This window comes from Pomacea canaliculata, linkage group LG5 (assembly GCF_003073045.1).
Source record: "Pomacea canaliculata isolate SZHN2017 linkage group LG5, ASM307304v1, whole genome shotgun sequence".
NCBI classification, from domain to species: domain Eukaryota; kingdom Metazoa; phylum Mollusca; class Gastropoda; order Architaenioglossa; family Ampullariidae; genus Pomacea; species Pomacea canaliculata.
Window position 1 is genome coordinate 15,069,478 of NC_037594.1, and position 23,308 is coordinate 15,092,785.

The following is a 23,308-nucleotide window of genomic DNA, read 5'->3' on the forward strand; positions in this document are numbered from 1 at the left end:
CCCAGGCAGTAATGGGACCGACTGCAATGTTCGTCTGCACCGGATGCGAGAGTTTAAGCAGGTGGAGTGTGTAGGCGGAACACAACAGCACGCTCATGAAAACATCGCGGATTAACCCAGGCTCTTCACGCCTCTTTCCTGCTTCGTAAACAACCAAACAATTTTCGTCACATTGCCTTCATCAGTGAATGCATCTCCACTAAAGAAGACCTGCGACTATAGGGACCGAATGCACCCCAAAAAACATCAAATGCTGATTCCTAACGGCCGTTTTTGTTGTTGTTGTTGTTGTTGTTGTTGTTGTTGTTGTTTGTTTTTGTTGTTTGGTCTAATATGTACAGTGTGATATAATAACACTTGCAGTGCGTCACAAAAAAACCAACCAAATATTTTCTGCCTCGGCTAAGCCTTAATTCCGGTCTGTTTTGTGCATAGTAATAAATCATTTACCCTATAATTCATTAGAATTTTTAATGCATGTGTTGTCTATCGTAAGAAACGTCTAAAAGCTGCACAAGCTGTTAGGTTACATTTGCTTTCGTTCCCCCGTCTCTCATTTTCGCTCTCTCTCTCTATGGTCGCCGCAAATGCACTTTTGCTCTTAAAGGCTCTGTTTATTTTTACAGGCCCACTTTATAAAAGAGCACATACATTGACTTCCTTCTTGTGATCTACCGTGAACGTATTATGGCTTCAGCCGTTTTCAGAACTGGGGTGGGTTCCACGAAGGTTCGTACACATGCAGTCATACATAAGATTTAAGATTTAAGACACCTAAATATACACAAGCAAAATACTATAGATAATAGACGAACAGACACGGCAATCCATCTAATACAATGTAAGCAAAAAAGTATTACGTTAATTATTAATTATTACGTTATTTAAGAAGTCACATGACTAAATGAGAGTCAGTTTCCAAAAGGATATTTGTGGCTATTAATGGATGCCAAATATTGCTCCACAATACATCGTGACTTTAAAAATGGCATAAACTTATCCACTGCTGGTATGGCCTTCAGAAATCTGCTCTTATAAATTTAAAAAAATTACTCGAAGAATAATGAAGTTCAAAAGTTTGTCAACCCCCTCAGTTCTACTCACACCAAACAACACAATTTCTTTGCAGATCCTAATTTCCTCTGAATAGTTCTGGTTAACCTTTTCCATAGTTTGTCCGAAAAAGTCTTTACTCAGTGGACAGTGCCAGAATATGTGTTCAATGGTTTGAAGATTCGTATTTTGTTTTCCATACATTGAAGTGGCCGTAGAGTCTCCTAGTCCTGTGCTGTGTATCAAGCTTTCATAAACGGTTGGGCGTAACGACAGCTCGTGCCGTCTGCTCCACGACAGTTGTTGTTTGTGGATCGCGCTCTCCTCTCCAAGGGACGCTCTGATGAAGAATAGAGCAGACAGGCAGACAATGAAACAAAGAGACAGACAGTGGCAACTTGTATTTGTATTACATTATTAAATTGTCGCTGCATTGTTTGTCACCGCTGACATACCCACGCAAATGCATTCTATTGCGCCTCAAAACAACTGTCATAATTTATTCTTTGCATAATAAAGCTCGTCACAAGGATCGGCCTTACCTCCCAGTACACAATGGGATAGAAAAAGGTGTATTTACTGCATTATTGGGCATTTGACATGCGTGCGTGTGTGTTTGTGTGTTGTTTTTTTTTCATTGTCGCATGTCATACAGACAGACACAGGGGAAAAAAACACCCGAAAAAAAAACGAAAAGGAGAGAAAAGAGTAAATCAAAGCTGGTGATTTTGTACACAGCCTCCGACTGCTTACAGAGCCACCAACTCTAGAAACGGTCTTAGGGTCCTGCATGCAGCTGTTCTCAGACTATTTCTGGCAGCAAAGGGGAGACAATACAGGGCTGCCTCCAAAATACTGTGTTTACTATCGTTTGGTTTGACTGCCGGCGCAGTGATACAGGGGGACTTATCTCCCCCTCCCTCCACACAGGCGACGTTCGATTAATGCTCGACCAATCAGAAAGTGGGTAAATGATCAATAGCCCTTTCCGGAAAGCGTCGTGACCCAAAGTGACCCCGAGTGAGGCGGCCGAGAGTATCTGTTTACATGCACGGATTCGTGTGGTCGGCGAAATAAACATGATTAAAGGCCCGCCTCTTTCAGTTTTTTTTTTTTTTTTTTTTGTGGGGAGGGGGTTTGTTCTTTCATTCACGCCCACGCACATCCACAGGTACACACGCTTGGTTTCTGGTGTACCTATATACAGACAACCACACACACACACAAAGCAATGCATATAACTAGACACGCTGCACTCATATTCACCAGTGTCTACATACATATACACACCCATACACTCTCACATACACACGCATGTACTGTCATATACACACCCACACACGTACTCAAATGCAGATTTGATCTCAAAGCCTGTAACATGAAATTCTATTGCGTACATGCAAACAAACCAACACATATACACAGAGCGATAGGGATAGATAACTGAAATTTGTAAGTGTAACATATATTCAGATGTTCATATGTGCACGCACACACAAACACAAGGAACATAAGCACATTTGTCCGTTGTAAAACATACAAACATCCATCGCCGCTACTGTATCACAGCAAAGCCCGCACGTGCAATCACAGCCGGTAAACAACGGGCCTGGAGAGGAAGAGCGGGCAAAGAACAAGCGGGCGGTGGGCCTCGTGAACGTGGTTGCAGGCAAGAGCATGTCGCGCAGGACCAGCAATTCTACCAAACGCTGCCCCCCCCCTCACTCACCACCAGCCCCTCGTCCCCCCAGCCCCAAGCCTCCGACCCCAAGAACCACGTCATTCACCGGCCTGGATATCGACCGGCCTGATGGCCGGCCTACTTCATTCACCTCCTTTCCTTGCTTCCCGGCATGCCGTGGGTCGGTCCATTGACACTCGGGACAGGACCACCATCGCGTTCTTTGTGTGTGTGTTCTAGCACGCGCAGGGGAGAGAGAGAGTGTGAATGAATGTGTGAGAGAGTGTGTTTCAGTGCGCGCGCAGGACTGCGTGTATGAGACTGACTTTTCACACCCCGGCCCTCACACCAAGTGTGTGCCTGGTACTCCGAAAGTATAATGTTACTGAATGGCGAGGACAACTTTCTTTTCTTGTGTATTCTTGTATGTATTCACGTGCAGAAGCATATGTGTTTACCAGTATCACGACCACCATCATATTTTTTTGTCTTCCTTTTCTAATTCTTCTTACATCCGACACCAAAAAAATCAAATTTAAGACACCCCTATAATCTCTCTAACCATTAAAAACAAGCGGATGAAAAAAGCCGGAAGAACACAATGTGGTGTTGGACTTTCCACTGGTCACCAATAATACAAGAAGGCAAAAGGCGTCTGACATGCGTACAGAGCTGTGAACAGCTGCCTGCAGCTGCCTCCATCACCACAAAGAGTTTAATGGCTGATACCTACCACTGTGCCCAGCATGTGGCCACATACTTTGAATGGTGTGCAGCATCCTGATGCCCTCAGCTACAGACATATGTCCTATTTCTGTCCTGGCCCATGATCCAGCTTCCGGTGTCTGTGTGATGTCCTCATCCACTACCTTGCAGCGGGACTTAACAGTTCTTTGTCGCCCGACAACAGTCTGTGTTTGTTTAGAAACTGCGCTCTGTTAAGGTCCGTACACTTGTTCCATCATTTTATCGTCTACAGAACTTGCACTAACCACCAACGTCTCTGCACACAAAAAGACCAAGTGCGAACACAAAGTTATTGTTAAAAATATCAATGTGCTTAAGGTGATTTAAATTTTAATACATTTTAATAAATTATTGCATTATAAGAAGAGTAGATTTCCTGCTTCTACTTGTATTTCTTCTTGGCAAAAAATTAGGTCTTTCTTTCAAAATTTCCTTCCCCACTACAATCACATTCTTTCTGTGTGTGGGCGCGCGCTCGCGCGTGAGAGAGAAAAACCTCAACTCTTCTTCCTGTCTTCAGATTTATTCTCTCTCTTATTCCCTCCCTCTATCCTCTGACTCGATCCCAGTGTTTCAGTCCCGTTACCTTCCCGCCTGTCTGCTGGCCTGTCTCTCTACTCGACCCTCCCCTAGTGCTTCTGTCAATGTCCCCTACTAGTGTCCTGTACACCCTTCCTTAACCTGTGGTGAGTGTAGAAATGTATGTGTCCGCATGCCCGTGCGTGCCTTGACCACTGCCGCCCAGTGACCGTTTCTCTCAGGCAGACCAGCGCCGGCTCCGGCACCGCCATTAAAGCCCGTTGTCGGCTAAAGGGTTCTTCGTATCGGAGCAACCAAGCGAGCAGGGGAGGGGGAGACGATCGATGCTGCGTTGATATGTAATGATTAGGTGCAGGGCCGTGCGTGGGCGGTAGTTTCAGACCGTTTTTTGCCGCGGTGCGTGCAGATGACTGGGACCAGGGCATCCCTTGGTGCTGAACGCAGCTCCGTTTGGACAGGCCGAGGCGGGCAGAGACCAGCTGAACGCCTTTATGCCGATCGCACACCGTGTGATGAGGTCGATGAAAGTGACGAACAGGACACATCCCCACACACACACTCACACACTCACACGCTGTCTCGCGTGAATGTAATGCAGAAAATATAACAACAGTATAGCAACAATATTGTTATGTCCGTACTACACGGGCAATGAGGACAGCCGGTCAAGATGTATGATTTAAATTCATATCCAGTAAAAGTCATGAACTATTTAGTATTAATTCTTGTTTGTGTACTCTTTCTCTATCTCTTTGTCACTTATCTCTCTTTGTCTCTGAGCTTGTTTGTTTGGCTTGTTTGTTTGTTTGAGTCTATCCTTTCTCTTCCTGGATGTTGACTGTTGATGAATGGTAAGCACACTAAAGGAGACAGCTCAACGCTTCGCGAGGTGTGTCCAACAATTAGGCCAGCGATATGTTAGTCTACAAATATACAGAACATAGATTTAGAGACATACATATGACTATCCAATGTAAACACAACAAAACCCATACTTTAACAGAACTAGTTAAATTTATATACATTACTGTTTATCACATTATGCATCTACATACTAAGTAAATCCAAATTAAAGTTATAATTCAATGTCACTTTTAATCGTATTGTGTAAGTTAAGTGTTGTGTTTGTTAAATGGCGAAAATTCTCGTCATTCGTTGTGTGTGGGTTGGTGAGCAACTGGTGTCTGTGGACCTGCTTGACTGTATTGGGGAAGAATCAGCGGATGAAAGGAAACGACTTATTAGTAGTTTTTGTTTCACTGTGACGCACAGCACAGCGGTTGGTGACGTTAGTAACTGCTTGCATTTCAGTCCCCTCCCCCTACCTACAACAAACTAAATGTCAGGGACTTGCATCATGTGTTCTGCAAATGCCTCTGAATTAAAATCAAATTTGGAAGAAGAAAGGTGAAGATATATTTTCGTCTTTCAAAAGGTCTGCTGTTTCGAAGATTCTATCCCGGTGTTTCCACACTACAATCGTTTTACTTTTTTTGGAAGAGAGGCATAAAATCAAAAGCAGCTGTGGTTTGTACACAAACTGTTGAATTTCTGCCTCCTTGGCTAATTCTAGTTGTAGTTTTTATGAACGTGTAGTGTTACAGCCAGAACATCAACTGGTTAAAAGTATTATTATCATGTTATGATTGGATATTAATGTATCAACAGTCTGCTTGTTCCCCTTGCCCTGTTCACGCTCCTGCAAATGTTTCTCCCTTGCCCTTATTCCAGTGCATATTTATGATACCTTGTATTTACCTACAACAGAGAGGCAGGCAGGTAGACAGGTAATAAACAGACAGATGTCAACAAATACCTGTCGATGACAAAGAGCTCACGCTGTGGCTCCGGCTTGTGCCAGCCAAGGAGAATGTCATGATATACATATATAGAGACCATTTCCTTCAAATCCTGTAGCTTGAGTGCAACTGCCAGCATCAGGCTATGACGTAAGCACACCCTGATTACTGTTGAGAGCCTGTCACTTGTGGGGAGACATCGCCTCTCTGCTTCCACCCTCTCTCTTCTTTATATCTCCTTTATTTCGCCCCATACATTTATGTACAGGGTGGCTATCGAAATATGTATCGAATGTATTGTTTTGCACAGAAGAAACTAACGATGAATGAATTTAAAAATGAATAAATGAAGAGAGTTCATGAAACTGGACAGAAAATTAATCAAGCCTTTTATATTAATACTCAGAACGATACAGAGTAATTGTTCCAAGAGAACTTCACTTGTATATCATGCATTAGATATGATGGATCACTTCGCCAATAATCTTGATTAAGAACGAAGGGATTGATGAGTGAGCATCGACAGTCTTAAATTGAGTGTTGTGTAACAGCTGTTCCCAATGTCGCAGCTGTTTCGATTTGGGGTTTTGAAAGCAGATGACCTCAGAACTTATTTAACTGTTTTTTCAATTAAAAAAAGGAAAAAATAAACATGAATTTGGCCAAATGGATCGATAAGCCAATATGTTGTCACGAAACCCAGGAGGGGTAGTGGGTTGGGGGTATGTCTTGTACTGTACTGTCATCACGCAGCTCAATGCAGTTGCAAGGGAAAGAATTCTTTCTTTGGTGAAAGAATAGTAAAGAGGGTTATCTACCTTTGATTCTTAACCCATGACTGCGATTCAGGCTCATTTTGAGTCTTCGTGATCTTGAGATGGTCCCATTCCATTTTACCTTTAGCCTTTTCACAGTAGATATTAGGAGGTCTGCAGAATGCCTCATTCTTTGCCTTCTGCCTTCTTGCCCTTCCTTATTGGTAAAGTGGACTTTACACCCGTAGTATCTTATTTTGCATAAACTATACTCTCTTGCAAGTCTTCTGTGAGGGTCCAAGTCTCCACCGCATATACGAAAATAAAGATGAGCAGCATAGAGATATCAGCCTAACAGGAGAGAAATGTCTTTTTCATTCCATAACTTTCAGTTTGGTGAACAATGTTGATGCTGTGCTGTTCTGTAGAACAAGTCCAGTGTTGAGATTTTCTAGAAGACAACTCCAAATATCGAAATTAAAAATCGTCTCTAACCTTTACTTCAGTTCCTATGCACACAACAGTTCATTGAGCATAATGCCCCACACACGCTCGCGCATACAAACCCACGCACACATATGTAAGCTCGCACATATGCACAGCAATGACAGAGGAACTGGACAGTGCCATGGCAACAAATGCCCGTTATCATGTTCACAGAGCTTAATGAACCCATTTTCCTTCGTCTCAATTCTCTGTCCCATTACCACTCGCTTTCTCTCTCCTCCCTTCTTCTCCCTACATAAACTGAAAGAGTGTGCACAGATTATTTTATTTATTTATTTATTTTTGCACAAAGTACCCGCACACTAATGAAATCTGGACACACAATCTCCACGGGTAGAAAGACAGACAGACAGATTACACGTCCTCCACCATTTTACGAATAAACTGTAGTACAGTCAGGTAGGCCTTTCGTCCACCGTTAGAATTGTCCTGGTCGCTAGCGCCCAGTATGGCCAGGTGGTGACCTCTGTTGACCAGGTGTGAGACAACGGGGACACCTGCTTGCTGCAGACTGTGTACGTACAGCAACGCCTCGTCACGCAACACATCGTACTGCGACATTATCACCGCAGAAGGCGGGAGCTGCACGACACAGATGTGTAAATAATTATTAATTACAAGAAAAATCTTTTTAGATATATGCAACAGAAAATACTGAGATCAGTGCCCGAGATTTAAGTCTGTGTCGAGCTAGCGTTTAAATGAAAAGTGTATTTAATGCAGTGGTTCTTAACCTGGGTTCGATTGAACCCTAGGGGTTCGGGGGAGCTTCCGCCACGGAGGTCAAGACACACCCGCAATTCGTGATGACACTAAAAAAGGGTTCAGTGAATGTGCATATGAAACTTGTGGGTTCGGTACCCCAAAAAAGGTTAAGAACCACTGATTTAATGTAATAAGTATATTTTAGATAATTCGCGATATACAATGTCTATTCCTCCAACAAGTCACGTCAGTGAAATAGGTTATTCAGCAAGGTAACTGGTGACCTGCTCAAATGAAGTAGAAGCTCTAGAGTCTAGACAACTAAACCGTGGGGTACACGAAAAGCGTACAGAACTGATAGGCAACATTAACCGGTACACACACACGCATGAACTCAAGCAGACAGAAAGACGGTCACACATACTCTCCCTCTCACTCAGTTTCTTCCTCTCTCTTTCACCCATACCCACGAAAGAACACAGACAGAAGATAATAGTCTCATACACACAGTCAAACCTATACAGCATCTGCGTTGCACACACCTGGCGTATCTGCTCTTCGGCCAGGAGAGGCGAGAAAAGAGGGTTGGTGACCACCTGTTCGGCCAGCTTGGCCAGCGTGACGTTCACACCATGTGACCTACCGGCCTTCTTCCGCTTCCCTTTGCTTCCTACTGTGGCCGTTTCTAAGACCGCCTGCTCCAGGAACTTTGAAAGTTTGGCCCGCGTGTCCGAAGTGACGTGCTGGTTTAGCGCCACCTGTCGCACTACTGACGGAGTAAACTCCAGTCCCGCGTACGCCAATACATACTTGGCCACGACGTCACGTGACAACATGTGACCGGTGGCCGGGTCATTGTCTCGGTATGAGGGTAGATCGAAGTCGAGGCCCTGCAGCCCAGGCATCAGCAGCACCTGAAACCTCAGTCGAGGCAGGCTTCTGAAGGGAAAGTCCTGCATGCGCAAGGCTACTGCCGCAGCCAGGTTCCCTCCAGCACTCAGACCTGCAGGACAAACGCTCAGCCATGGGTGATGGCAAAGATTTGTGCCCAATATGACACCTTGCGTTAACAACTTAAAAACAACCATCTAACCTTACAGACCTTGTCAAATGACCTATAAGGTGACCTACCTGCTACGCCAACTCTCTTCGGGTCGATCCGGAGGTCAAGGCTGTGGGTCAGCACGTGCTGAGTAGCCGTCACACAGTCGTCTAAAGGCGCTGGGAATGGATATTCAGGTGCCAGACGATACCTGCAAGCAATACGATCGACTGTACCAAAGGCGACAGAAGACAAAAAATATAGAGCTGACGATGGACTGAGTTAGTAAATGAACGTAAGCGAAAACAGGAAGCAACAACAAAAGTAACAGTTTAAACCGAGGCGCAAAAACTCACTCAACGGATATCACCACAAGTTGTGCTTCTTTGGCCAGCAACCTGGCAAAACTGTCCTCAGTATCTACAGAAAGAAAGGGTCAAACTGGTTGATTATTTGTTGGTTGGTTTAAGAATTCCGGAGCCAAACTCAAACAATTCAGATTTTGATAATGTTAACAATTATTCCTTTTATACGATGTTTCTGGGTCACCTGCTAAATATGTGTACTTTCCTCTAATAAAATAAAACATGATTATTAAAGAAAATAAATTTTTAAAATGTGTGAAACGATGCTGTAGAATGTGAAAAAGAGGGAATGCAAAGGTTATGCGACACAATATTTTTTTAAACAGTTTCTGAAACAGTTTAGTTTGTGTCTATTTGCTGTCTGAAGGTAAACATTTAACTTGCGAGACGGTATTATGCCGTGTTCTTCAATTTTACTATTAAACCACGAAATATTTTCATATTGCTTCAAGAGTTTGGACTGAAGAAGCATGGACCATCCCTCTTTATAAAAATTTAAACTCTGTGGCTGCAAAACAACTTTGGATGTAGTTCCTTTCTTAGTGAAGGTAGGGTATAACACATGAAGCACACCACGTAAATGGTTGTCAACCACGTTTGCACAGTAATAAGGGTATTCTTACCATCTTTTACAAATATGTATTTGTAAAAAGAAAATGAACCCTTCTCAAATCGATACATTAGTACACAATAAAAGTACACAATTAATCTCCAAATCATTTGCTGCGAAAAACTACTTTCCACTGCATCTAAAGGTCTCACTGAGGTTCGTTTAAAAACAACGTAAGTCACAAATTACAAAATTTTACAAAAATCACGTGAAAACTTTTGGAAGTATTTTGACAACAGGGATGTGAATAGAAATATAGCTCACCTCTCTAAACTATGAATTACATAAAGAAAGAACCGTTCGGCAACCAACTAGTTTAAATTTCTATAAAGAGGGATTGCCCTTGCTTATCCGATTAAGAATTTAAAGGAATATAATAATTAGGGGTTTTATCTAAATTGAAAAACTCAGCACAATACAGTCTTGTAAGCTATATGCTTACCGGAAAGCAGCGTGCACAGGCGCTAGAGAAAGGGAGATAACACACGTTTGATGCAGCAGAAAAACAAGTTGGAGTTGTCGGGAAACAAGTGCACTCAACAAATGCGATCTTTATAGAATGAAACAAAGAAAAAAAGACAAAAAAACATGAATGGGGAAATCGTCTGAGACGGCACGAACCTACAGCTCCCCAGCACCAGCCTCCGCCATGAAAGTACATGACCGCCGGTGTGGGTACAGGAGCCCTTACAGGCCGGTACACGCGCACTTTGACACCGTCATACACCTCGTTGGTCACCTGGAATCACAAGAATATCTTGTGTAAGACTTTTAGGAGGATTCATGTAAAATTTTTCATGACTCTGTGCTATATTGTTACATGACATTGCGTTACACTGTTAACTGATGGGTGGTTGGTGATGTGGTGCCTGTCGCTACGATAGTAAGAATCGGATGTCACTACGGTTTTCTCGTTTCTCCCTCATTCTGTGTGTGTGTGAGAGAGAGAGAAAGAGAGAGAGATAATAACGTAGTTTTGATACCCGTTTAATGTGGTGTTTGTGCACCTTTTTGTTTGTGGGAGCTTTAAGACCGCTTTCAGTGGTGGGGAGAAGTGCTCTACAAATATATGTATTTATTTTATTTAACTGAAGTCTTTTGGGCCTTTAACCAATTCCCCTTTACAAATTAAAAGCAGTGACAGACAATGTGTGTGTGTGAATCATTATACCCTATCTGAGTGACTTCCGGCTTAATTATATAACAAGATAATGCTATAGCATCTGGTTGTGACTTCCACCATCATACCCGTCTACCCAGCCACCCACTCAAACGCCCAGCTCACACACCATTTAGTCACATAGTGTGACAACTTCATTAACTTTACTTGCCTTCAGGTCTGGATCTGAGTCCAGTTTGGTGACTGGAAGCAGCATACTCGCAACTGCTTGCTTACGACGGAACTCGTTTTTGTAGTCGCAGAACAGGCCGAAACACATCCGTTCCTAAGATACATGCAAGACAGATGACTAAAAGAACTGCACGAAACAGCTTTACAAACATACTCGCGGAATGTGGGGAGAAGAACTATATGGCAGCTACTCCCCACCAACACACACACAAGTAGCCAGACAGACCGACAGACATACAAGTAGCAAGAGGAGCAGGCGAGAGAGGGACACACCGGCAGACAGAGACAAAAGCTGTGAGGTAGAGACATTACAGATTACTGTTGGTGCTGATGGCGACACTTACAACAAGGCCGAGCATCTTGTTCATCGCACACATCGCTCGTGCAATTCCAGGCTGATCGATGTCGGAAGGAAGAGGAGTGTAGAGGTAGAAGGCAAGTCCGGCCACGCAAACAGCAAAAATCAGCGAAACGCCAGAGAACAGCCCCATGGCTAGAGGACCTCCTCCACACCGCCTGTAGGAGCAACAACAACAACAGCAACAATATCGTCATCGTTCACTACCTGGGATGTCTGAACTTTCATGCTTCATGTCACAACTTTCATGCCATCGATCTAGCAAGCAAGAGAGAAACAGCCTTCTACTCACAGCAACGAAGGCTAAACACAAGCTCCACACACGTTTCTGTGTCCCGCTGATCATTCTAACACGTTTTCAGATGACACACAGCACACGTTCGTATTCACTCCTTGTCTACCAATGTCTACCGACTTTACAAACCGTCTTTTAGATCAGGTGGATAACTGGCGAATGGAGAGCTCTGTACCTTGACACAGGCCGCTGATAACCTTTCAAACCTCGAATGAGGTCAAAACGGTTAGAAAGCCGGTATAGATATTGTTTATGACTATAGACTTACATGACTGAGACCGTATTATTGGTCATATTTGTGTTATTAGTACGAAAAGGAACTTTATTATATAAATCTACCTTTTTCTGAAAGTAGATATCTGTTAAAAATCGTTGACCAGGTTTTAATTTTTAACTTTGTTACTATCTGCTTGACAAAAGCGTCTCAATAACATCAGTTCCTGCCTATCTCGGTAATGCTGATCGAGTATAGACATTAATATCACCGCCCTGGCAGCGAGGACAGACAACAAGCACGCCGACACAGCACACAGTGCAGGCGCCGCGTGATCACGTTTCTAACCAATGGGCGCTGGCCCTGGGGGCTGCACTTAGACACTTTAAATAGCACGACTTACCTTGAAAGACGTGAGAGGAAGAGTTACACCTGCCGGTCGAACTTTGTCACAGCAAGGATTTCGCGATTCAGTAAATGTGGGAATAGACCCAAGATATGGCACAGCCTGTAGTGCGAGTCTCTCTTTCCGCACTGCCACGATAAAAATGCCGTTAAAATACAGACATGTGTGTCAGGGTTACGTGATACGTCAGCGGACACGTCACAGCGCTCGTGCGTGTCATGTCACGGTGCTTGGTGCAGGCGCAAGGGATGTGGCTATTCACACTGTATAGTGTAGCTGTCTTAATTGCAGCGAATATGTCAACGCGATCTCTTTGCCAGCCTGTCCGTGCGAGCTATCACGGGTAGTCAACACATGGGGACAAGACAACACTTTTTATATCTTCCTCTCTCTCTCTAGCTACAGAATAAATTCTAAGGTTTTAAAAGTCTAGCTATACTATTGTAAATCTCACTAAAGAGATAACATTTCGGTAAAAACATTTTATGTATATTGTGCTTAGAAGACGCTATCCAGTCTATGTCATATACATACAATTCAATTCTTTAGCTTTAGAATGCATTCTAGTTTTAAAATTTAATTCTATACTTACAGAATTAATTTGTATACAGAATAAGGCTTATTTGCATAGAGTTTTGAGATGCGAAAGGTCAGCCAACCAGAAACACTCAAAAGTAGCGTCCATTGGAATGTTTGTAAACACGTGCTCTTAGCTACTACAAGAAGGATATACAGTTCTAGTTTCAATATAGCCTCAGGGCACAGATACTTTTATACTTTTCTTTCATTCACCTTTGCTAGCTTGTCGGATACTCCTGTTCAAATTCGGTTTTTTTTTCAACTATTTTCTATTGTTATCAATTCTTTTTCGGTGAAGTGGGTTTCTGACAGTTGTGAGTCATAGTTTGGTTTCAGGAGATTTGATTTAAACTTAACGCACGTATTAAAAAATCCTAAACCTTGGTTTTTATATGTTTAATCCTGCTTTTGTGGTGCAAAATGACCGCCTCCTTCCCGATCTATATGTGATACGTTGATATTTCTGTATTATACAAGCAGCGGCCCGTTGTCTGTAGTTTTGCATCTATATCAGTACTGAGAAGTTTGAGTAAAGGTGCATGGGTGTAACAATTTGTTTTTATTAAATTGACTATTGCTGTTTCTGTTTGTATGTATGGGCAACTAATCATTTGGTCAGAGGTGGTTGGGTGTTGTGAATTTTTTTAAACAGCCAAGTATGAGTTTCCCACTCAGGGAAGGCATTTGTATCATCATCATGTTTTTGTAAATTTGTATTATATTTTTTTCAAAAATATCATAATGCGTTGAGATTTTTTTAGTTGGTACATACATTTTATACATTTACCTTTCATGTTTTCTTATAGTTGCGTTTTCTGTTAGTAGTGAGTCTGTGACTATCTAACAATCTCTCAAGTCCTTCTGCGCTGAACCATATTTTCTCGCATTTCATTATTTTACCAAATTAAAGCTTGGCCAGAACGAGTTTTGTTTGTTCGCTTCTGTTAAGGGAAATTGATGTTTTACACCGAGCTAGCAACTAAGATTAAATCACAGTTGTGCATCCAGCCCTGTAAACAGATGTTACATGCAGAGAAAGAATAGTGGACCCGAGACAAGAGTTGAACCCAAGACGGCCAACCTTCACTGTATTGGTGACAGGTGCTAACCTAATCTGGAGCTTCTTTTTCATAGAAACATAAAGCTTTATTGAATGTATCATAACAGTAGTAAAACACATTTTAAATCAGCCAATGTGGTACAAGAGAAAACGTTCCAGCTATCACTTTAGGTATCAGTTATATAAACGTTTGAGCAAATATAGCACGGTAATTTTGAAGTTAATAAATGTGGGTGGTCCGCAAATAAAATAAATATCAAAATAGCCTTTCCAGAAAAAAAAGTTCCGCGCCCCTGCTGTATGTAAATATGGAGCCACATCGCCATGTGTATGTGTCATCTGCAACAGTTTTATTTGGAGATGCTGTCCTTCATGAACTGAAAGATCGTCTCATAGGCGAGTCTGCAAGCCTCAGATCCGGGTCCCTCGTCTCGCACGAGTAATGAGATGTGGTGACCGTTGGGAATGAGATGATGAGTGACGGGGACGCCGGCATGTTGTAGACGTCGCACGTACAGCAACGCTTCGTCACGCAGGGGGTCGTACTGCGACATCACCACCACGGCCGCCGGCACCTGTAGCGAGCACGTGCACTTTCACAGAACATCAACTTTCTACAAAGACAGTTTAGACTAGGAAAGATGAACTGAGAAGTGTATGGCTAGTTGTGTGGACATAGAATTATACACACTAATATATATGTAAACACACAATGTTGTGGCAAGAAAGAGAAATGTGTGGATAAAAGTGTCTATGAATAGATAGCGAGTGATGGAAATAAAAAAGAGCTGGGAATAAGATAAAATAAGATAAAAACTTTAGTGCGGATACATCTATGCTTATAGATAAACAGATGGTTTGTATTGATGTATAAAGAGATGGACGTATCGACAGACAGGAGGCCGATAATAGAAAGAAAGCGACATTTTAGAATGACAATATTTGTCTTCTGTCTATGAAGTACAAAGAGAGTTCAACTGAAGAATTACTATACTATAATATATTGTACTATATAGGCACTCATTCTATTCTTTAAGAATTACCTTACTATTACTATCTAACCATTCAATGCGCTCCTGACCTGCTTCAGTTGGTCTTCTTCTGCAAACAGTGGAGATGCCAGCGGATTTAGGAAGACTCGTTCGTACGCGTCCGCGAGACTTTCGTTCACTTCCACTTCTTCTCCTGTTAGCTCCTTGTGGGAGCTGGCCTTCACTTGTACCCCACTGACATACTTGGCCATCCGGGCCCTCGTCGCTGGCCTCACGTGTCTGCCCTCAAGCACCTGGCGCACTGTGGAGGGCGAGATGTCCAGCCCGGCGTAGGCCAGCACGAAGGTAGCCTTCTCGTTGGGGGAGATCAGAGCTTTAGCGAAAGGCTCGCACTGCGAGTAGGAGGGGAGGTCCCGGAACAGACCCTGCAGGACAGGAACGGCGAGTACCTGGTACCGCAGACGCGGCAAGTGGCGGTACTGGTCGTCCAGGAGGCGCAGTGCGGTGGCGGCAGCCAGGTTGCCCCCGGCGCTCATGCCTGCAACACGTCCAGTGGACCGAGCGCTGTGACATGATGACTGATATGTTTATCATCCATGCATACTAGTGTGTCCATTTATAAGGCGCATGTTCTCGAGCGAAAAGGTGTTTCAAAGACTAACATGCAATACAGAGGTTCATTGGCCTACCTCCTACTCCCACCTTGGTGACATCGATGCCCCAGTCCGCGCCGTTCTTCAGGACGTGAACAGCCGCCGACACACAGTCGTCCAACGCAGCAGGAAACGGGTGTTCGGGGGCGAGCCGGTACCTGGAATATGAATGATGAATTGAATCGTACACTTATTCATTCACTGAAGATTGACAGTCTTATTCCCTTAAGGAAATTTAGTCACTCACTGAAACTTGCTTTTGATTCATTAATTCATTTATCAGATGATAAACTGCTAAAAATACACCTAAGCCTCGAACTTGTTACATACACATGACCATACATAGTGAAGGAAATAGCAGGTATAGACAGCACACACACACACACACTTACACGCGAACCATCCCCAACACCCCTCTACAAACAAGAATGAATATCTTTACTACTCTTGATCATGGAGGCATCGGTCAACAACAATGTCTGCCTTATAAATTACACTATAATCTGCAACAAAGCAAGAATTGAACCTGATCTCCACCTCCTTCCCAACTACCACAACTACAACATCAGCGACGACTTTTTCTCGCTAAGAGTGATGATACCAACTAAAGGTTGGACCCACTTCCAATCTAAATCACACTAGCTCTTGTCGCAGACGGTTGTTGAACGAGCTCTCCACTCGGGGTTTCTCACGACTAAAGTCGAACAGTCAGAAAAACCGTTACTCAAACTTACTCAACCGACACCACGACTATCTGGCCTTGTCGAGCGATGTATCTGGAAACAGTGTCCTCGGAATCTGAAAAAATGCCAGCACCACATTAGTGAGGACTGTTGAGAGTGTTCGCATCTTCGCTGCTAACGAATGTTGTTCCCTGTTTCCACCCTTCTCTCGCTCTCTTCCAGCTCCTTGCTGTACCCCTACCCGCTGCCACCTCCAACACATCCTCACCTTCTAGCTCACCAAACTACCAAACCTCTTCCGCTGGTTGCCATGACTTCACATGCACTTGTTTGTTCCACCAAGTCTACCCCATAACCCTCTCTGATTATGCAAGCGGCAGAGGTACATTTGCATATTACTTGTCTACATGTCTAGCACAGCTTACCGACACTTCCCAAACAGAAGCCTCCTCCGTGCAAGTGGAGGAAAGCCGGAGAAACCTTCGGTGCACTCAAAGGCCGGTACATGCGCACTTTTACACCATCGACCACGTGATCTGTGACCTGAAACAAAGTATCTTTTAAGCTCAAATCTCCTTTTGTTCTTTCAGTTCTTCCTTTGCCAGCTATTTCTAGCTCCCTTCTCCCCTTCCGCTAAATGTCCAGCTTGACAAAGTCGTGTCTGTCGTGCTTGACATGTCATCAATTCCACATCTCTTCTCCCTCGCATTATCTCCACCAGCGAAGTGGGTAGTAGGAGGGTCATGGCAAGTACCGCAACTATCTAGTACATCAAACAGTAGTCTCTACTCTAAGAAAACGGTTCTGTAGTCACTCTTATTAATGTTTACAAACAAAGACACTTCAAACACTCCCAAATACGTGGTTTGGCGTAAAGAGGAGCCACGTGTCGATCACGTAAAGAAGATTCGCCAATTAATCAGTTGTCAATGTTAATTGCTCATTACGATTAACATTCGGGTGTTTTTCTTTCCTCAAAGGTTATCTTTTCAGGAAAACAATTTCCGTTCATAAAGCAAGTTCTCGTTGGACTTACCAACATATCGGGGTGGCGGTCCCGTGGCGGTGGTGTCCTCATGTACGAACCTATTCTACGACGCAGCTGAATGCTGTTCTCTTGGACACCAAGCATGTGAGCTGCACTGATCTTAAAATTTAAAAAAATGAAAATTCATACACAATAGATAGAGTGAGAATAAAATAACTTGAATTGATTTAATACTACTACAAAGAACGCTTGGTAACTCAAGGTGGCTGGTTGTCCAACCACACATTTTTGTCAGACACAAAATACAATGAATGTTAGCATACGCAATGATAGCAAAGAAGAGCGTAGTTAGGTCTTCATTCTGCTTTCCAAAATCAAAAGAAAATGTCATAAAAATGCATTTCATACTTTTTGAGTTGGTAAAGCTCATTTTTGTCAAAAGCCAACTTTTATCAAAAATAGTAGCAACTTTTATGTCTAAATAATTTTGTTTCTGCTCGTTTGTCTTCTCTCATAAATGTGAGCATGTGTGTGCGTGTCGTGTCATGTGTTGAGAGATTTGGCATGAACTTTCATCAGTATCTATAGCAGATGGAAATGTTCTTACAAAGACACGGGTTAGTTTGAACATGGCTGACAAGGTGCGGATGATGCCCGGCTGGTCAACGTCTGGGGGTACAGGGGTGTACAGGAAGTAGGCAAGGCCGCCCACGCACACCGCCAAGATGATGGAAAGTCGGGTGCATGTGGATAACAACCCCATGACCTGAAGATAAAGTGAAAATTGACGGTTGTCATAGACTGTACAAATCTTGCACTTACTAGAGTGCGTGTCACCCGTACCTTCTTGCACCAGTTAGTGTCACTTGTGACTCTGTTGTTCTATCAGAGACGTTATACCCTATGGACAGAAACACGAGGCGCGCGCAGTGGAAAAGCGTTGACTCACCGCGTGACCGCGGGGTGGAAGAGAAGGGGTTGTACAGGCAATATCCGGTCGCTTTGTTTTGTATCCGCGAGTATCTTTCAATCCTTTGCTATTGAAGAAATCCTCTGAGTAAGTATGTTTTGATACATATTTATTAATATGTGAATGATAATGTAAAAAATCTACACTCAAACACAGCGTTGTATCGTAGTATTTGTAATTATGTTAAGAGTCAAAATGTTTTTGTCAGCAAGTTTTCGCTCTATAGCTCATTGTTTTTCTGAGTGTTTACAGAGGGTATAGTTTGTAGTGAGTTTATCGCTTCTGAATTCAGACTACGGCTCTAAGGAACGTGCCTTAAACTCCATTTAAATCCTTATTGATTTTTGTAACAATGTTGTTTTGAACACATTCACATCACGTGCTGTGTTATCAGGACGATAGTGTACTTGAAATGGGTGGCAAAGAAAATTGGATGTTCCTCTATCTATCCCTGATATTTATGTGTCTAATTCCCGTGAAATAAATATGCACACGACGGCAAATCGTTTAGTGACTGTTTAGTTTAGTTTCATACCTGGATAAAAATATACAGTTAGAAAACTAGCTACTTTCTTCCATTATCTGTTTTGCTTTTTTACTTAAATTTGTTGACAACGTTTGTTTAATTATAATCGGTTTGATCAGGTCTGCCTGGAGGTCTTGGAAGAGTCTTGTGGGACTTGAGGTCAGATGACAACATTTCAGACAATGTAAAGGAAATAATCCCTAATGTTGGTGGTAAGTATACAGGCTGAAAAGGTTTTCACTGTTTTGAGTACATTATTGACAATGTATAGAAAATACCAGCAGTTTGAAGCAAATACTGAGTGTATGCAGTAATGCAGAAGCAATTTTTCTTCTTAGGGATATTAATAGTGGGTTTTCCTGTAGACAATGATATGATGTGAAAGGTATTGATCCTACATTCAGTTATTTTAAGTTCGACTTTATTTTTGTTTTTTAAATGCACTTTTCATATTAATGTATTAATGTGTATTAATAATGCGGTACAAGTAAACTCTTAAATTATTTCAAATGAGATAATATTGTATATCTCTACTTTTTCAGGACCTGCACTACTTCATGATTTACAGTTTCTTAGCTTGTGTATAGTGAAGAAGAGCAGGTTGAAAACTGCTGCAAAAGAAAAAGTATATTCAAATTTTCACAAGGAATTTTTCATTGATTTTAAAGATATTGAAAGGCATATCCCATCTCTGCATCAGTATGGATCTGCCTAATGGTATTTGAAAAGATGATAAATGAAAACTACAACTTGGCTAATAATCAGTCTGCAACTGATTTAAGCGAGGTGGCTGATGAGGAAATAGAGACTGTAGAGTATATTGGAGGCTATGTGCTATGTAATGTTAAGAAATGAGCAATTAAACTCTCATAATAAGAAAGATGATTTTTTTTTTCATGTTTAAAAGAACTCACACATGAACCTAACACCAGAACAAGATCTTCTGAGCCTGCTGTGAAATCAATGACACATTCTGGATAGAGGGGGACTTACAGAATTAAAACCTATGTGATTCAAATTTTTCTGAAGTTCAAGTCTACATTTAGACAATGCTTTGATGGCCAGGTGGATTTTTTTCCTTTTCACCAGGCCTTTTCATATTGCCTACTTTGCTGTGAAAAGAAAATGTCATTAGCAAACATATTTAGTAAAATGGAAATTAAAATATCTTTACAATCAATTAAATCCATAAGGATTTAAATTGTCTTCACAAAATTTATGCATACTGAGTTGACATAATATATATATATAATTTATGTCCTTGTATTTTGATTAATTTTGTATCATCTCCTTTATTTACATTTGTGCAAACTTAATATTGATCATGATGTTATAGTGTTAAAACCACCCTCCCAACTTCAGGTTGATGCTATTTTCTGCTTTAAGAGAGACATTATACTTAATGTGTCAATGTCATGGTTATAAAGTAAAGCACATTCAAAAGTTTACGTTTATGTAGAAAATGATTATCATCATACATGTAATACATTTGTATAAAAGTTAAGTGGACTTTTTGACAAGCCTAAATATCCAAAAAGAGTTGAAATCTTAAACATCATATAAGTAGAGGAGCTTTACTTAATATATATACACATGCGTAATAAAAATTGATGTTAAATATTGATTCCATGGCTTTTAATCACTTTGGCACTTACATTCATGCACACTTAATTCAATAAAGATAACTGCCTAAGTAATGGTATTTTTTTATTGTTCGGCTGTATTTCAGCCAAGGTCAGAAACAAGGCAAAACAAGAGACAGGAGTCTGTTATAAAGGAACATAGTACCTCATTATTATCCACTAATTGATACAATTGGTGAAGTAACTGATAATTTTTATGTAACATGCAGTGCACAATCAGAACTTTACATCGCAAGTTAATAGAAGATGTGTCAAGAGTAAAACTGCTGCAGTCAATGGTCTTAAAATGTAAACAAAGGTAATAAACCTCTTGTTATTGAAGCAACAAATAGGTCTACTCTTATCATCAATGCTTTAGCTTAGCTACTGCAGATGTTTTTAACCAGTTGACATGAAATATATGAGTATCTTACCCTGCAAGGATGTAAAGTCATCAAGAGGTATAATGCAGAATGTTGAAGCTAGAAGCATTAAGAACATTAAATTGGTAGATATAATGTCAACAGTTTCACATAAAACACATTTATTAATCATGCATTACTCTTGACAGTGACCATGTTGTATCATAGTAATGAATAATCAAATGCTCACTGATGGCTTCCTAGCTTATGGCTTAGGTGCTTCATTGATCTTTTTTGGCATTAACTCTGTGGGTTGACTTACTGGGATAAGGTGATGACGACTGCCTTTATCTGAAAGTGAACAAATAGGTAGAGATCTATAGGCAGATAAAAAGTAGCAACTTATTTCAATAGATTAAATGTAAAGCAGACAGACCTGTACCTGATGTTTTGACCAGTTGTCATAATAAGCTAATTATCTTGTGTACAGAATTAGCCCACTGTTTATTGCTTCCCTTTACCTACCCCATTTGATTAAAGTTAGGCCAAATGAACCAAATATAAAAGTTATGAAGTTAACACTAATTTGCTGGTTTAATCCAGCCCCAGCAAAGAGTTATTTGAGCTTTTGAAGAAGGAACACTAAGTGTTCTGATTTCATTTTAAATGATTTATTGCTAAATATGGGTTGAATTTAAGTCATCCTATTCATGTTAATGTTAGTACTTACAAAAATGCAATCATTTAATTGTCTTCTCAATTTTGTTTTAACTTGAGTTGGTTATATTATAACAAATTAAATATTATAATAGGTTATTTATTCTCTTCACACACACACACACTCTATTGCAAACCGTATCCAGCACTCAGCAGTTTCAAACAGCAGTGTTAAACATTGCTAATACTAGGTGATTAATAGTTCGATTATTTTTACAACTTTAAATCTTTTCATCTGGCACAGCAATACTTAGAACCACTGGAAAGTCGAATTATTATAAAATATAAAAGGTTATATTTATCTCATAAGATGACTTACCTTCACTATAACAATATAATGTGTGGAGCAAGTGGTCGCTCTTTCGATGTTGAAGCCAGAATCACAACGATTCACAGCTCTCACAAGAGCTTTTTCCCAGTCTTTATTATCTAGTCTTCTTATGCGGAAAAATGATAAACATTTGTGTCGACTTTTGCAAGCAGGGCATCCTGGAATCGCACAGTTCTTGCTTGGCATTTCAAAATAATAACGACAGTAGCAACACACTGTGAAAAACGAAGCCGGAAAAGACGACTAACACCCTCGGTCCGGCGCATGCGCGTCTCCGGAGATCTGGTCCCGCGCCTGAGTTGTCTGTCCGGAGCTTTATCGTCTTTGTTCTATCAGTCAGTGACAGTGTTTGTGTACTTATATGGGGGGCTCGATCCAGCACACAGATATGGGAGCCAGCATATCATACAAACATTATTGTGGACATTGTGAAAATATCAACCATAAACAGATTTGTACAGTATGATTTATGTGTTATTTTTCTGCTCAACACACACCACACACCATTGATCAACCACACCCTCATTGCCTCCTCTGACAAGCAGTTCTTGATGAGGGTGTGGTTGACTAATGTTGTGTGGTGTGTGTTGAGTAGAGAAATAACACATAAATCATACTGTACGAAGAACTGGCACAAGGTGCTTAACTTGTGTACAGAAATCATACATGATGTATGTTGTGTACTAATACCTATACCATGCATAACAAATTATATTCAATCTATACATGGGGCAAAAATAATGTCTAGTGCCCTCCACACAGATTGATCCGTATAATGCAGATAATCACATGTCTACGTGCATACGTAAACCCATATAAATATAACCTGCTCTATGTTGTACATAAGTATATAAAACTACAGATAAATGTTCCATTAGGATGTTGTTAACGTGTAAAATAATACTTGTTTTCTTCACGCGAAGCGGTGGGAGAGAACTTTGACCTTCCGGACAGCGAGAATGGCGGCGTACCCAGGTCGAAGCAGCACAGCCAGTGACGGAGCGGGTAGCAGTGCGCTGCGCTGATATAGACTCGCTTGTGGTGGTGGTGCAGGGCTGTGGTGTAGCAGCACCACACACACACACTGCCTCTCTTTATCCGGGTGCTTTGTGTCCCAAGCTTGGGTACAGGGGCTGTACGCGGGTACCTGAGCTGAGTGGCTGCTGTACCGAAAGGGAACTCGTCACCTCACCTGCCAACCATGAGCTTGGGTAGCCAGGCGAGGCGGTGGGGTCGGGTCACGAGTTGACATTTTTTTTTTTATGGATTGCGTGTGCAGCAATGCGCTTGCGATATCCTTTACCATATTTTTCTCTTCTCGCGCAGCTGGCTTGTGGTGACGTCACACGTGGAGGGGATAATGAGTGCGAAGTGTTGTGGTGGACAGAAAATCTCTA

The 23,308-nt window shown here is 41.7% G+C and overlaps 2 protein-coding genes across 7 annotated transcripts; both read right to left on the reverse strand.

Moving 5' to 3' along the window:
• Window positions 1-7,337: 7,337 nt before the first annotated feature.
• On the reverse strand, window positions 7,338-12,767 carry LOC112564747 (arylacetamide deacetylase-like). 3 transcript variants are annotated; one of them, XM_025239785.1, is made up of 8 exons: window positions 12,426-12,767; window positions 11,500-11,671; window positions 11,136-11,249; window positions 10,426-10,543; window positions 9,186-9,249; window positions 8,919-9,040; window positions 8,330-8,790; window positions 7,338-7,664 (listed from the first exon to the last, which is right to left on the reverse strand). In XM_025239785.1, the coding sequence occupies exons 2-8, from the start codon at window positions 11,644-11,646 to the stop codon at window positions 7,437-7,439; spliced, it is 1,254 nt and encodes a 417-aa protein (XP_025095570.1). In that variant the 5' UTR covers window positions 11,647-11,671; window positions 12,426-12,767; the 3' UTR covers window positions 7,338-7,436. The 3 variants fall into 3 exon arrangements, with proteins under 3 accessions (XP_025095570.1, XP_025095572.1, XP_025095571.1); XM_025239787.1 differs by lacking the exon at window positions 12,426-12,767 and adding an exon at window positions 12,148-12,345; XM_025239786.1 differs by lacking the exon at window positions 12,426-12,767 and adding an exon at window positions 11,806-12,078.
• A 1,364-nt stretch (window positions 12,768-14,131) lies between these two features.
• On the reverse strand, window positions 14,132-23,178 carry LOC112564748 (arylacetamide deacetylase-like). 4 transcript variants are annotated; one of them, XM_025239790.1, is made up of 9 exons: window positions 21,900-22,402; window positions 21,114-21,214; window positions 17,991-18,149; window positions 17,432-17,542; window positions 16,821-16,938; window positions 16,447-16,510; window positions 15,749-15,870; window positions 15,149-15,597; window positions 14,132-14,642 (listed from the first exon to the last, which is right to left on the reverse strand). In XM_025239790.1, the coding sequence occupies exons 3-9, from the start codon at window positions 18,144-18,146 to the stop codon at window positions 14,418-14,420; spliced, it is 1,245 nt and encodes a 414-aa protein (XP_025095575.1). In that variant the 5' UTR covers window positions 18,147-18,149; window positions 21,114-21,214; window positions 21,900-22,402; the 3' UTR covers window positions 14,132-14,417. The 4 variants fall into 4 exon arrangements, with proteins under 4 accessions (XP_025095575.1, XP_025095577.1, XP_025095574.1 ...); XM_025239792.1 differs by lacking the exons at window positions 21,114-21,214; window positions 21,900-22,402 and adding an exon at window positions 22,883-23,178; XM_025239789.1 differs by lacking the exons at window positions 21,114-21,214; window positions 21,900-22,402 and adding an exon at window positions 22,816-23,172.
• Between the last annotated feature and the right edge of the window lie 130 nt (window positions 23,179-23,308).

Coding starts and splice junctions, on each gene's coding strand:
- LOC112564747 (XM_025239785.1), bottom strand. CDS start 11,646: ATGGGGCTGTTCTCTGGCGTTTCGCTGATTTTTGCTGTTTGCGTGGCC. Junction 10,544..11,135: donor ACTCAGATCCAGACCTGAAG/GCAAGTAAAGTT, acceptor TTGTGATTCCAG/GTGACCAACGAGGTGTATGA. Junction 9,041..9,185: donor CTTGTGGTGATATCCGTTGA/GTGAGTTTTTGC, acceptor TATTGCTTGCAG/GTATCGTCTGGCACCTGAAT.
- LOC112564748 (XM_025239792.1), bottom strand. CDS start 18,146: ATGGGGTTGTTATCCACATGCACCCGACTTTCCATCATCTTGGCGGTG. Junction 15,871..16,446: donor ATAGTCGTGGTGTCGGTTGA/GTAAGTTTGAGT, acceptor TTCATATTCCAG/GTACCGGCTCGCCCCCGAAC. Junction 14,643..15,148: donor AAGAAGACCAACTGAAGCAG/GTCAGGAGCGCA, acceptor TGCTCGCTACAG/GTGCCGGCGGCCGTGGTGGT.